We start from the raw sequence: 15,595 nt of genomic DNA, 5'->3' as shown, positions 1-15,595 counted from the left end.
AACTTGCTGGTTTTTGTGGCTTGTGGGGCATCACGGATCCTACCAATGTGTGATGTCTCCCCCGGATGCCCAGCTTTAAAATTTCTCTCTTTTGTACTCTGTCCTTTTATTTCTCAAGCCAGCCGATGCTTAGGAAAATAGAAAAGAACCTACGTGATTATCAGGGCAGGTCCCCCGATAATAGGTCAGAAGTCCAGGTGTGGCATGACTGAGTTCTCTGGTCACAGTATTAAAGGCTGAAATCACAATGTTGGCCAGGCTACATTCCTTTCTGGAGGCTATGGCTAACAATCCACATGTAACCTCATTCAGGTTGGCTGAATTCAGTTCCTTGTAACCATAGGACTGAAGTCCCTGTTTCATTGCTGCATGTCAGCTGTAACTCACTCTCATCTTCTAGAGACTGCCTGCCTTACTTGCCACGTAGTTATCTCCATCTTCAAAGCCAATGAAAAATCTTCCTGGCATCAACTCCCTTTCTTGCTTCAAATCTCTTTCACTAAGAAGAGACCAATTCAAGATGGATTAAAGACTTAAATGTTAGACCTAAAACCATAAAAACCCTAAAAGAAAACCTAGGCAATACCATTCAGGACATAGGCATGGGCAAGGACTTCATGACTAAAACACCAAAAGCAATGGCAACAAAAGCCAAAATTGACAAATGGGATCTAATTAAACTAAAGAGCTTCTGCACAGCAAAAGAAACTACCATCAGAGTGAACAGGCAACCTACAGAATGGGAGAAAATTTTTGCAATCTACCCATCTGACAAAGGGCTAATATCCAGAATCTACAAAGAACTCAAACAAACTTACAAGAAAAAAACAACCCCATCAAAAAGCGGGCAAAGGATATAACAGACACTTCTCAAAAGACATCTATGCAGCCAACAGACACATGAAAAAGTGCTCATCATCACTGGTCATCAGAGAAATGCAAATCAAAACCACAATGAGATACCATCTCACACCAGTTAGAATGGCAATCATTAAAAGGTCAGGAAACAACAGGTGCTGGAGAGGATGTGGAGAAATAGGAACGCTTTTACACTGTTGGTGGGACTGTAAACTAGTTCAACCATTGTGGAAGTCAGTGTGGCGATTCCTCAGGGATCTAGAACTAGAAATACCATCTGACCCAGCCATCCCATTACTGGGTATATACCCAAAGGACTATAAATCATGCTGCTATAAAGACACATGCACACGTATGTTTATTGCAGCACAGTTCATAATAGCAAAGACTTGGAACCAACCCAAATGTCCATCAATGATAGACTGGATTAAGAAAATTTGGCACATATACACCATGGAATACTATGCAGCCATAAAAAAGGATGAGTTCATGTCCTTTGCAGGACATGGATGAAGCTGGAAACCATTCTCAGCAAACTATCAAAAGGACAGAAAACCAACACCGCATGTTCTCACTCATAGGTGGGAATTGAACAATGAGATCACTTGGGCACAGGGTGGGGAACATCACACACTGGGGCCTGTCAGGGGGTGGGGAGCTGGGGAAGGGATAGCATTAGGAGAAATACCTAATGTAAATGATGAGTTGACGGATGCAGCAAACCAACATGGCACATGTATACCTATGTATCAAACCTGCACATGGTGCACATGTACCCTAGAACTTAAAGTATAATTAAAAAAAGAAAAAAAAAAAGAAGAGACCAGTCTCTTTCAAAGGATTGCTGCATTAGGTCATCCCAACCAAGGGCCATTCCCCTTTCTTAAAGTCAGCTGTCCCATATACATAATGTAATAATGCAAGTGAAACCTTATCATATTCATAATCCCTCTCACACTCCAGGGGAAAAGATTTTACAACAGCAAGGGTAACTGGAGGTCATCTTAGAAATCTGCCTGTCACAAGCATCAGTTCGTGGATTCAAAAAGTACCATAACCCGAAGCAGAATAAATAAATAAAAAACCCTCATCTAGGTGTATTTTAGTAAGAACTGCCAAAAAAATAAAGAAAAAAAAGTCTTAAAAGCATTTGGAGAAAAAAAAAGTATTACCTTTCAAGGAATAGCAATTAGATTGGCTTTGACTTTTCAACAAAAACAACATGAAGACAATAGAACTACATTTTCAAAATGCTGACAAAATTAACTGTCAACCTAAAATTTTATCTGGTAAATTCTATATCCAGCCTTTTAAAATGGAAGTAAAATAGATGTTTTTAGATGGTCCGTAACTTAGGGAACCTGTCACCAAAAACCAAAGGAAATATTAAGGATCTTCAGGCAGAATTAAACTGATCCTAAAGGAAATCTTGGAAATATATAATGAATGAAGTGCAGGGGGGAGGTTAAATATGTGTGTAGATCTGAATGTTCATTGATCATATTTTAAAAAATAGTAATGTCTTGGCAAAGCAAGGTAGTGCATGCCTGTAGTCCCAGCTACTCAAGAGGCTGAGGTGAGGATCTTGAGCCCAGGAGTTTGAGGCTGCAGTTTGCCATGATCATGCCACTGCACTCCAGCCTGGGTGACAGAGCGAGGCTCTGAATCTATAAATGAATGAATGAATGAATGAATGAATAAAAATAGTAATGTCATGTGGCGTGCGTGTGTATGCAATTAAAATACACAATAATAGCACTTGAGGGAGGAAGATAAATGGAGTTAACATAAACCCTCTAATTTGTGCTACACTTTAATATGTCATATATATGTTATTATTCATAGAATAATCACTAAAAACAGTAAAAGAATGTATAACAATTAAACAAGGAGTAAATTGAATAATACAAATTACCATATTAGTACAAAACAAAGCAAGGAGAGAAAAGATAACAGAATAGGCAAGACAAACAGAAAGTAAATAGTGATATAGTAGAGTTAAATATATCAGTAATTATAGTAAATGTAAATGGACTGAATACCTCAGTTAAATGACAAAGATTATTAGAATGGTTAAAAAATACAAAATCTACATCTTGTTTATAAGAGATATATAAAATGTAAAGATATAGGAAGATTGAAAGTAAAAGGATGGAAGAAGTATAGAATGCAGATACTACCCAAAAGAAAGCTGATATAGCTATATTAATACCAGACAAAGGTGACTTTAAGGTAGAAATATTTACTAAATATAGAGCTATTTTATAATGATAACAGGGGCAATCCACCAAGAAGATACAATTATTCTGATTTGTATGCACTTAACACTCAAAATAGGCAAAGCAAAAATTTACTGATGCCCAATAAATTCACAATCATAATCAGAGATCTTAAAATATATCCCTTAGTAACTGATAGAATATCAGACAAAAAAGAGAAAACCAATAATTATATAGAAGAGTTGGACAGTAATATTAACAAACTTGACCTAATTGACATATATAGACAACCACATGCAACAATTGCAGAATACATATTCTTTTCTGCACATAGAAAAATACGTGATGTGTTGAACCATAAAGCAAATCTCAAAAACTTTAAACAATTATAGTATTTTTTGGCCACACCGACATTAAGTTAGAAAACAAGAAATAAATTAGAAAATCTCCCTAAAATTCGTAGTATACTTTAAAATAACCTGTGGGCCAAATTTTTAAAAATTGCAATGGAAAATAGAAAATATTTTGAGCTGACTGAGAAATGGAAATATAGCATCTCAAAATTCAAAGGGATACTGTTTAACCATTACTGTAAGGGAAATTTGTGTCCTTAAAATGCATATTCCACAAAAGAGGGAAGGCTAAAAAATCAATGACATATGGATCCATCTCAGGGAATTGGAAAAACAATAGAAAATTAATCCTAAAGAATGTAGAAGGAAGCAAAGATAAGAACAGAATTTCCTGTAAGAAAGACATATTTGACAGACAGCATTATTGAAACCGAAAGTTTCTTTTATGAAAAGACTAATAAAATTGATAATACCACTAGAAATATGGATAAAGAAACAAAAGAAGAGAGAGAAAGCATAAATAACCAATATTAGGAATGAGACAGGAGCTACCATTATATATCATAAAACAGAACAGTTACAATTGGATATTGTAAATAATTTTAAGTCAGTATACTAAAAATTTAAATAAAATACATAGATTCCTAGGAAACATAACTTACCAAAAAGAACACAAGAAGATAAATTTCTGCACTGACCTATAACTATTAAGTAACTCAAACCCATCTCACAAAGTAAAGCCAAGACTCAGATGCCTTCACTGAGTAATTCTATCAAAATTTAAGAAAGAAATAATATCAATCTCACATGACATTTTCCAGAGAACAGAAGAAAATAGATGTCTTTACAACTCTTTTTATAAAGTTAGAATAATACTGTAACTAAAATATTATAAGGAAAATATGAGAAAGGAAAATTTGGGGTTAATTTTACACATCAATATAGATGCAAAATTTCGAACAAACTATTAGAAAATTGTAAACAGTGATGTATTAAAAGGATAATATACCCTATTGTAGTTTGGTTTATGCCAACGTTGCAAAGTTGGTTTACATTTTGAAAGTGAATCAAGGTAACTCACCACAGAAACAAAGGAGAAAAATCATACAGTCAAATCAATAAATGCAAAAAAACCCCTAAAATTCAACATCCATTTATGAGAGAAAAAGTCTTTTAGCAAACCAGGAATAAAAAGTAACTTCTGATAAAGGTTATTTACAAAACCATCTAAAACATGCCATCCACAATATCCAACATTCCAAAAAATACTACATATATAACAAAATGAATAAATAGTCATAATAAGGAGGGAGGACAATAGTCAATAAAGGCAGACTCACAGATAACCCAGATACTGGTGTTTTCTGACCAGGACATTAAAACTGTTATTGTAAATATGTTAGAGAACTTACAGGAGCAAATAAGTGGAATGAATGAACAGATGGAAAACTTCAGAGGATAAACAGAATTTCTAAATAAGGACCAAGTGGAAATACTAGAACTGAAAAGTGAAGTGGAGGTAACATTTCCTAACTTATTTTGTGATCATTAAAAAGTCAGGAAACAACAGATGCTGGAGAGGCTGTGGAGAAATAGGAACGCTTTTACACTGTTGGTGGGAATGTAAATTAATTCAACCATTGTGGAAGACAGTGTGGCAATTCCTCAAGGATCTAGAACTAGAAATACGATTTGACCCAGCCATCCCATTACTGGGTATATACCCAAAGGATTTGGGGTGGGGGGAGGGGGGAGGGATAGCATTAGGAAGAATACCTAATGTTAAATGACGGGTTAATGGGTGCAACACACCAAATGGCACATGTATACACATGTAACAAACCTGCATGTTGTGCACATGTACCCTAAAACTTTTAGTATAATAAAAAAAAAAGAAAACACATGAGCTGCTGGAAACTTGTATGCAGTTACATTAGAATAAGTAGACAAGCTGATATAGTGCATGTTGGAACAGTCCAGAATGAGACAATATTAAAAATATTTATTTCGGGACCCGAGGTAGGTGTTGAAATGGATATGAAGGGCATGCAGCCTCACCCAACTGTCTTTCTGTGCATTGCCATGCCGTTTAAAGGGCCAAGCACCTTTTGAGAGTTGATGCGCTTTATTTACTAAAAATAAAAATATCTTTGGTCCCATTTTTCTTTTCTTTTGGGGGTAAAAAATAATTTGTTAGTTGTCAAGATAGCCAGGCTGAAGAAAAAAATGGCTTTTCCCCTCGTTTTTAACCTGCTTTGATGACATAGTAACCAAATAACCAAGTGGTTCATATACACTCAAAATATTTAATCACAGTCTCTAGGGGCAGGGCCGGATCATCAGAACTTTTCTAAAGTTCCCCACATCACTCTATTGTGCCATCAGGATTGAGAAACCACTTGTCTGAAGTCTCACCAGTTTGAACTGACATTAGTAAGGAGAAAACTTAGTCCAAAAGAGAAGGCTAGCAAAAGGAAACATGTAAATCAGCTATGAAATGTGAATGTGTTGCTTCAGGAATTGCTTCATTGAATTAAGGGCGTGAAAAGAACTTTGAGAGTTCAATTATTTCATTCGTGTGCATCCAGATAGAAACATACTCCAGGAATTGATATTCTGTTTTTAACAGCTTTCAGTGCTACTTATCCAAGTATCTTTTTGTAATCCATTCCCAAATATTGCAATGGATGGAAAAGCAAGCAAGCAAGTAGACCAATAGTACAAAACATTATAGAAAGAACTTATTTTTACACATAATAAAAATGGAAGTAAAATTAGTTACTTTAGGATTAGTTTAATTAGGACAAGTTAAATTAGGATTGCGACTATGCGTCATGGGTGAATTTTCATATATGCATATTACAATAAAACTGATTTTGCAAGACCAAAAAAAAATCATTCTATGATAAAGACACATGCACACGTATGTTGACTGCAGCACTGTTCACAATAGCAAAGACTTGGAAACAACCGAAATGCCCATCAATTTGAGACTGGATAAAGAAAATGTGGCACATATACGCCACGGAATACTATGCAGCCATAAAAAGGATGAGTTCATGTCCTTTGCAGGGACATGGATGTAGCTGGAAACCATCATTCTCAGCAAACTAACACAGGAAGAGAAAACCAAACACCACGTGTTCTCACTCATAAGTGGCAGTTGAACAATGAGAACATATGGGCACAGGGAGGGGAACATCACACACTGGGGCCTGTCGGGGAGTGGGGGCTAGGGGAGGGATAGCATTAGGAGAAATACCTAGTGTAGGTGACGGGTTTATGGGTGCAGCAAACCACCATGGTTTGTATACCTATGTAACAAACCTGCACGTTCTGCACATGTATCCCAGAACTTAAAGTACAATTTTAAAAACCCAGCATAAATCTGATAAAATACCTGATAAGGATGACACACACACATACACACACCAGACCATGTATTCCTCATGTATCTAGATGCAAAATACTGAAACAAAATTTCAGCATATTGAATCCAACAATGTATAAAAAGGATAATATATCATAATCAAATGGGGTTTATTCCAGAAATGCAAGGTTGTTTTAACATAGGAAGTCAATCAGAATAATTAACCACTTTACTAGAATAAAGCAACAAGCCATAAAATAATAGATGTAGAAAGTACATTTGCTAAAATTCAAGTCATATTCCTGATAAATACTCTCAGAAAACTAGGAATTGAAGGAAACTTCCCCAACCAGAAAAAGGCCATTAATAACAATAACAAAAAAATCCAAAAACATGGCTAACAACATACTTAATCATGAAACTAGAATGTTTTCCCCTAAGATCAGGAACAAGGCAAGGTTGTCCATGCTTACTCCTCCTAACTAGTGAGCACAATGCAGCAAAAAAACAAACAAAAGGTATAAAGTTTGCAAAAGAAGATGTAGAACTCTATTCATATATGACATTCCTTATATAGAAAATGCTGAGAAATTTCCAAAGCGCTTACTGGAAGTAATAACTGTTTTTAATAAGATTACAGCATTCCAGGTCAGAATATAAAAGTCAGTTGCATTGTGTATACTGTTAGCAATTACAAATTGAAATTTTAAAATGCTGCTTGTAATAGCACAAGAAATCACTTAGGAATGAATTCAATGAAAGATGTGCAAGACCTCTATACTTGCTATTGTCAGACATCTTAATTTTTGCTGATCAGATGGTTATATCATATCTCACTGTGGCTAGATTACAATTCCCTAATCATTAATGAGGTTGAACATCTCTTCATGAATTGATTGACCATATTGACCATATGTGTTTTCTCTTAGAAATGTCTGTTCATACTATTTGCTCACATATTGTTTGCTTTTCCTATTGACTTGTAGGATGTCTTTTTTTTTTTTGAGACAGAGTCTCACTCTGTTGCCCAGGCTGGAGTGCAGTGGTGCAATCTCAGCTCACTGCAACCTTTGCCTCCTGGGTTCAAGCGATTCTCCTGCCTCAGCCTCCTGAGTAGCTGGGATTACAGGTGTGTGCCACCACACCCGGCTAATTTTTGTATTTTTTAGTAGAGACAGGGTTTCACCATGTTAGTCAGGCTGGCCTCATACTGCTGACCTTGTGATCCACCCGCCTTGACCTCCCAAAGTGCTGGGATTTCAGGCGTGAGCCACCGCGCCCAGCCTGTAGGATGTCTTTAAATATTCTTGATATTAATACTTTGTCAGTTGTGTGAATTTCAGATACCTGCTGCCAGTTTGCAAATTGCTTGATTATTAATCCCTTGTCAGATGGGTGGTTGGCAAATTATTTTCTCCCATTCTCCAGGTTGTCCGTTCACTTTGTTGGTTGTATCCTTTGATGTACAGTAGCTTTTTAACTTGATGTGATCCCATTTGTCCATTTTTGCTTAGCTTGCCTGTGCTTTTGAAGTCTTACTCCAGAAATCTTTGCCCAGACCAACGTCCTGGTATGTTTCCCCAATGTTTTCTTGTAGTAGTTTCATAGTTTGCGGTCTTAGATTTAAGTCTTTAATTCACTTAGATTGTATTTTTTGTATATGGCAAGAGGTAGGGGTCTCATTCTTCTGCATATGGATATCCAGTTTTGCTTGGGCTGATTTCTAAAAATTGAAACTGGTAACATTTGAGTAGTGAGATTATGGGAAATGGGGGAGGAGAGACTTTGTTTTCTACCATTCTTTTTTTTTTTATTATACTTTAAGTTTTAGGGTACATGTGCACACTGTGCAGGTTAGTTACATATGTATACATGTGCCATGCTGGTGCGCTGCACCCACTAACTATGAGATATCATCTCACACCAGTTAGAATGGCAATCATTAAAAAGTCAGGAAACAACAGGTGCTGGAGAGGATGTGGAGAAATAGGAACACTTTTACACTGTTGGTGGGACTGTAAACTAGTTCAACCATTGTGGAAGTCAGTGTGGCGATTCCTCAGGGATCTAGAACTAGAAACACCATTTGACCCAGCCATCCCATTACTGGGTATATACCCAAATGACTATAAATCATGCTGCTATAAAGACACATGCACACGTATGTTTATTGCGGCGTTCTTCACAATAGCAAAGACTTGGAACCAACCAACCCTTGGAATCTACCATTCTTTATGGTTTAAATACATATGTATTTCTGTATGTGTCTATAGCAGGTGTGGAGATTTTAATTATATGTGTCATTGTATATGCCAAACCTCATCAACAGTTTCCTTGAAAGAATGGAGTGGTAAATAATGAAAGAAAGAGGCTTTTACTTATTATTTTATATATTTCAGGGTTGTGTGGATTATTTCCAACACCTCCAACAATCCCATCTTTTTTTTTTTTTTACAATCAGTTTTATTTTTAAGTTAATATAAAACAACGAAACCTTCTTCAAAGAACACTAGTCATGTGGAGCTCCACCACTTTCCTCAGGCATCGTTAACTTCTTACTCCTTTGCACCTTTCACTGTGTTGTATGCTTAAAACTATTATAAATAGTAGTAGTTATCACCCTGTACTTGTCTTTCTTCCCTGCTAGTTTGTGAACATCTTGAATGGTGGCTAGGACTGCTGATTTATTTATGTTTGTATCTTAATACTTAAGAAAGTACCTATTATAGCTGGTCGTGGTGGCTCACGCCTGTAATCCCAGCACTTTGGGAGGCCGAGGCGGGCGGATCACGAGGTCAGGAGATCGAGACCATCCTGGCTAACACGGTGAAACCCTGTCTCTACTAAAAATACAAAAAATTAGCCGGGCGCGGTGGCGGGCGCCTGTAGTCCCAGCTACTCGGGAGGCTGAGGCAGGAGAATGGCGTGAACCCAGGAAGCGGAGCTTGCAGTGAGCCGAGATCACACCACTGCAATCCAGCCTGGGCGACACAGCAAGACTCCGTCTCAAAAAAAAAAAAAAAGTACCTATTAGTAATGTTTATTTTGTGAAATAATGAAGTGAGTGAATATACTTAAGAGTAGATTTTTGGGAGATTTTTCGATGTAGTGGGAGAAGAGTATTTGATTAAAAATTTAATATTTGACTAGGAGTTGGAAATTTTTTTTCTTTGAAGATCCAGATAGCACGTATTGTAGACTTCATAGACTACAAAGAAGAAATTCTAGTCTGGTCTTGGTCTGGAGTCTTGGTGTCATACTCATCTTTGTTTTTCTTTACAACTCCTTAAAAAGTATAAAATCCATTTTTAGTTTGTGGGGCACAGATTGCCAGCCCCTGTTTCAGACAGTATCTGTAGGTAGGAGGTTGGAAACAAGAGACAGTGAAGAAATAAATGTAACCCAGATATCAGCAGAGGAGTTTCTGTGCTCTCCTCTTTGCCCTCAGCCACAAAATCTCAATAAATTTGACTTTAGCCTTCCATTCTCTATCCTGTAATTACAGACTGCTCCCTAGTGATTAGTAAATTCTATTATATCTCTAGCTATGGCTTTAATTTATGTGATTGGTTTCATCCCATATCAGCATGAAGTTCAGTCCTTTCATCAGCTTACAACTCACATACCCACACATATGCATGCACGCACACACACACAGGCACTCACCAGTCCACTCAACATAAGCATTTTGTGGGTTTAATTACACTACTGCATATTTGAGGGTGTAATTGAGAAGGTTCACATTGAGAACCACACAGCCTATCTGCAATCACATAGCTCTCTCAGTCTTCTGCCACAGGACAAATTAATTCCTTTTAAGACCTTATGCAAATGGTGTTGTTTTATTAATTTTTCTAAAACTATGCTACTCAGCATCACCAACTGCAAGCAGGTTTATCAAGGCATTTTCCCAACATACAGTTTATGCCTAACAACAGCCGTAATAACGATAGTAATAGCAGTGATACATATGTAGGGCTTAGTATGGAACATATAATTCTAAGTATTTTAGTCCTCACAGTAAAGCCATGAGATAAATACTATTATCAACCTCATTTTACAAAGGAAGAAATGGAGTCACTGAGGGTTTAAGTAACTTGCCCACAGCACACATAACCAGCGGAGAAGAAAGTTTCACATAGTCGGAATAGGGGTGATCAGTAGTGTCACAAGCAGAGAGACCCAGAAGGATGAGACATGAAAAATAATCCTTTTACAATTATGGGTCAGTTGACAGGATAACGACAGGGATACATTCTGAGAAATGCCTCATTCAGCAATTTCATGGTTGTCTGAACATCCTAGAGTGTTAACAAACCCAGATGGTATAGCCTACTACACGTCCAGGCTATATGATATATATAGCCTGTTGCTCCTAGGCTACAAACCTGCATAGCATGTGACTGTACTGAATACTGTAGGCAATTGTAACATAACGCTGAGCATTTGTGTATGTAAACACATCTAAACATAGAAAAGGTAATGCATTGTGCTACATTACCATGTCACTAGGTGATAGGATTTTTCGGCTCCATTATAATCTTATGGGACCACCATCATATATGTGGTCTGTTACTGACAGAAATGTCATTATGCAGATGACTGTATGTATTTGGAAGGTTAAGATTAGTGAATTTTTTAAAGCACTGCTTCAGTTAGGTAGTAGGCCAAAAGGAAGATTGTATGACATAAAATAAGAGTGGCTAATGAGAAAATGTAAGTAATTGTTATAGATCACTTATGCTTAACTTTTCACAATTTCTCCTTTGTTTAATCCTCTGTATTGAGATCATTAAATCTATCATTTTACATAATTATATCTGTAGTGTTATTCCTATAGCCTCATAAAAGTTGTTGTATATTACTACTAACTTGTTATTATCCAATCTTCTAGGATGTGGTACCACAGATTGTCCCACCTACACAGCAGGCTTCAGGACTTGCTGAAGGGAGGAGTCATATATCCGGCCCTTCCACAGCCCAACTTCAAAAGCTTACTTCCTTTAGCTGTCCATTGGCACCATACAGCCTCCAAGTCTCTGACTTGTGCTTGGCAGCAACATGAAGATCATTTTGGTAAGAGATATGTGAAGACAGATACTTTTTAAAACTTGTGGTAAGAAATATTTGCTTTGGCAGCACATATATCAAAAATTGGAATGATAAAATTGTGGTAAGAAAACACATAGTACAAAATTTACTATCTTAACCATTTTAAGTGTACAATTCACATTGTTATGCAATGATAAATACCTTTTGTGTGGTCTGAAAATACTTTTTGTGGAGTTGACAGGACCTCTAGCCATTTATTTTTAAGATTAGCCTACAAGTTGGGAGAAAGACAAAAATAACAGAGGGCAATAGTGAAATCCCTTCTCAACTAGGGGAAGGCAACTCAGCCTGCTCCAGCCCCACTCCATCTCCCTGTCTTACCTAAGGGAAAAAAAAATAAAGAAAAGAAAGCCTTAATATACAAGGGAGAGGGTTTCAAAGATATAGACTAGGAATGTTACAACCACAGAAAGTATTAGTTGGCAGGAGGGAATACTTTACCTATGTGTATGAGTCTTCTAAGGCTGCCATAACAAATTACACAAACTAGGTGATTTAAAACAACAGTGTATTTTCTCATAGTCTTGGAGGGTTGGTAAGGCCATGCTCCCTTTGGGAGAGAGTTTTTCCTTGCCTTTTCTAGTTTCTTATGGTTGCTGGCAATCCTTGGCTTTACTTTGCTTGTGCCAGCATGACTCCAATCTCTGCTTTCATATTCACATGGCCTTCTTCTCAATATCTAATCTCTGTCTTCAAATATTTCTCTCTTTATAAAGATAGCAGTCATTGGATTTAGAACACACCCTAATCCAGTGTGACCTCATTTTAACTTGATTACATCTGCAAAGAGGCTTTCTAAATAAGGTCACATTCACAGGTACCAGGGATTAGGACTTCAACATATCTTTTTGAGGGTTACAGTTCAATCTACCACACCCTGGAAGAAAAACAAAAACAATTGTGAAAGTCACACTTCCAAGACACAGGCCCACTATGCACTCCAAAGACTGAGAATCTGAAGATTGTAGAATGCCCTCATCCCCCCACATCCTACAACAAGCTAATAAGCCTCCAGTTAAAATGACAGTGGATTACAGCTGGAAGAGCTGCAAGAGACAGCCTGTCTCTGAGGTACAGCACAAAGGGAAGGGCCAAGGCCAAGAGAGAAGACAAAAGCAAAATCACTAGAGAAATTTAATGCTTCTGGTACCCACAGAGACAACAAACATCAAACACAACCTAACTCCAGGCCAGATTAATATAAATATTCATGGTAAAATCCTATTTACCTCAGTAGCTATTGCTCTATACAAGATGTCTGGCTTTTAACAATAACAACATTACAAAACTTGCTAAGGCAAGAAATAACACAATTTGAAGAGACAAAGCAAGATCAGAACCAGACTTACATATGACACAGGTGTTGAAATTATCAGTCAGAATTTTAGGATTTTTTCTATTTCTGTGAAAAATGTAATTGAAATTTTGATAGGAGCTGCATTGAATCTGTAGATCACTTTGAATAGTATAGATATTTTAACAATATTAATTCTTCCAATCCATGAAGATGGAATTTTTTTCATTTATTTGTGTGTTCTCCAATTTATTTAATCAATGTTTTATAGTTTTGAGTGTAGAGATTATTAATCTCCTTGGTTAAATTTATTCCTAAGTATTTTTTTGCAACTATTACAAATAGCATTGTTTTCTTGATTTCTTTTTCAGTTAGTTCATTGTTAGGGTTTAGAAGCATTAATGATTTTTGTATGTTGATTTTACTGAATTCATTAAGTCTAACAGTTTTTTGGTAGTCTCTTTAGGGTTTTCTATATATAAGATTATTTCATCAGTGAACAGAGACAATTTCATCTCTTTCTTTCTTATTTGCATGTCTTTTATTTCTTTTTCTTGCCTAATTACTCTGGCTACAACTTCCAGTACTATGTGGAGTAAGAGTAGGAAGAGTGAACATCATTGTCTTGTTCCTGATCTGAAAGGAAAAGTTTTCAACTTAAGACCCTGAATGGCTAAAGCAATCTTGAGCAAAAAGAACAAAGCTGGAGGCATCGTACTACCTGATATCAAAATATATTACAAAGCAATAGTAATCAAAACAATATGATACTGGCATAAAAATAGACACATTAACAAATGCATTATAAATAAACACACACACACACACACCCCTTAAAATAAACAAGCAGGACCTCACACATAGGCATATTATATTAAAACTGCAGAAAACCAAAGACAAAGAGATATTCTTGAAGGCAGCCTAGTGGGGAGAAAAACACCTTACCTACAGAGAAACAAAGATAAGAATTGCAGTGGACTTCTCATCAGGAACTGTGCAAGCAAGAACACAATGGAATGACAACCTTAAAGTGTTAAAGGGGGGACAACTACCAATGTAGAATTATATATCCAGCAAAATGATCCTTCAAAAGTGAGAGATAAAGACTTTTTCATACATCAATACTATTTTGATTACTGTTGCTTTGTTGCATGTTTTGAAATTGGGAAGTGCGAGGCCTCCAATTTTGGTCTCATTTTTCAAGATTATTTTGACTATTCAGGGTCCCTTGAGATTCCGTATGACTTTTAGGAAGATTTTTTTCTGTTTCTACAACAAATTCCATTGGAGTTTTGATAGGCATTGGATTTAATCTGTAGATCACTTTGGGTAGTATGGACATTTTAACAACATTAAGCCTTCCAATCCATAAGCATGAGATGCCTTTTCATTTATTTGTAGCTTTCTTTGATTTATCTTAGCAACATTTTGTAGTTTTCACTGTACAAGTGTTTCACTAACTTGGTTAAGTTTATTCCTAAGTATTTCATCCTTTTTGATGCCATATGCAGAAGGCTGAAACTGGATCCCTTCCTTATACCTTACACAAAAATTAACTCAAGATGGATTAAAGACTTAAACATAAGACCTAAAACCATAAAAACCCTAGAAGAAAACCTACGCAATACCATTCAGGACATAGGCTTGGGCAAAGACTTCATGACTAAAGCACCAAAAGCAATGGCAACAAAAGCCAAAATAGACAAATGGGATCTGATTAAACTAAAGAGCTTCTCCACAGCAAAAGAAACTACCATCAGAGTGAACAGGCAACCTACAGAATGGGAGAAAATTTTTGCAATCTATCCATCTGACAAAGGGCTAATATTCAGAATCTACAAAGAACTTAGACAAATTTACATGAAAAAAAACCCCATCAAAAAGTGGGCAAAGGATATGAACAGACACTTCTCAAAAGCAGACATTTATGCAGCCAACAAACATATGAAAAAAGCTCATCATCACTGGTCATCAGAAAAATGCAAATCAAAACCATAATGAGATATCATCTCACATCAGTTAGATTGGCAATCATTAAAAAGTCAGGAAACAACAGATGCTGGAGAGGATGTGGAGAAATAGGAACGCTTTTACAGTGTTGGTGGGAGTGTAAATTAGTTCAACCATTGTGGAAGACAGTGTGGAGATTCCTCAAGGATCTAGAACTGGAATTACCATTTGACTCAGCAATCTCATTACTGGGTATATACCCAGAGGATTATAAATCATTCTACTATAAAGACATATGCACACGTATGTTTATTGCAGCACTGTTCACAATAACAAAGACTTGGAAACAACCCAAATGCCCATCAGTGTGAAACTGGATAAAGAAAATGTGGCACATATACACCATGGAATACTATAGAGCCATAAAAAAGGATGAGTT

The 15,595-nt window shown here is 36.5% G+C and overlaps 1 protein-coding gene across 2 annotated transcripts in view; it reads left to right on the top strand.

The window, feature by feature from the left end:
* Positions 1-15,595, top strand: part of TMLHE (trimethyllysine hydroxylase, epsilon) — a 124,345-nt gene that overhangs the window by 61,985 nt on the left and 46,765 nt on the right. The window contains exon 2 of one of the 2 annotated variants that reach the window (XM_034950049.3): positions 11,695-11,876. The exons of the other annotated variant lie outside the window; for it this stretch is intronic. Within the exon in view, the coding sequence (XP_034805940.1) occupies positions 11,696-11,876 (181 nt within the window). The 5' untranslated portion in view covers position 11,695. The remainder of the gene's footprint in view (positions 1-11,694; positions 11,877-15,595) is intronic. 2 annotated transcript variants of the gene reach the window in all.

The sequence above is a fragment of the Pan paniscus genome, chromosome X (assembly GCF_029289425.2).
Source record: "Pan paniscus chromosome X, NHGRI_mPanPan1-v2.0_pri, whole genome shotgun sequence".
NCBI lineage: Eukaryota > Metazoa > Chordata > Mammalia > Primates > Hominidae > Pan > Pan paniscus.
This window is presented reverse-complemented; position numbering and strand designations above follow the sequence as displayed.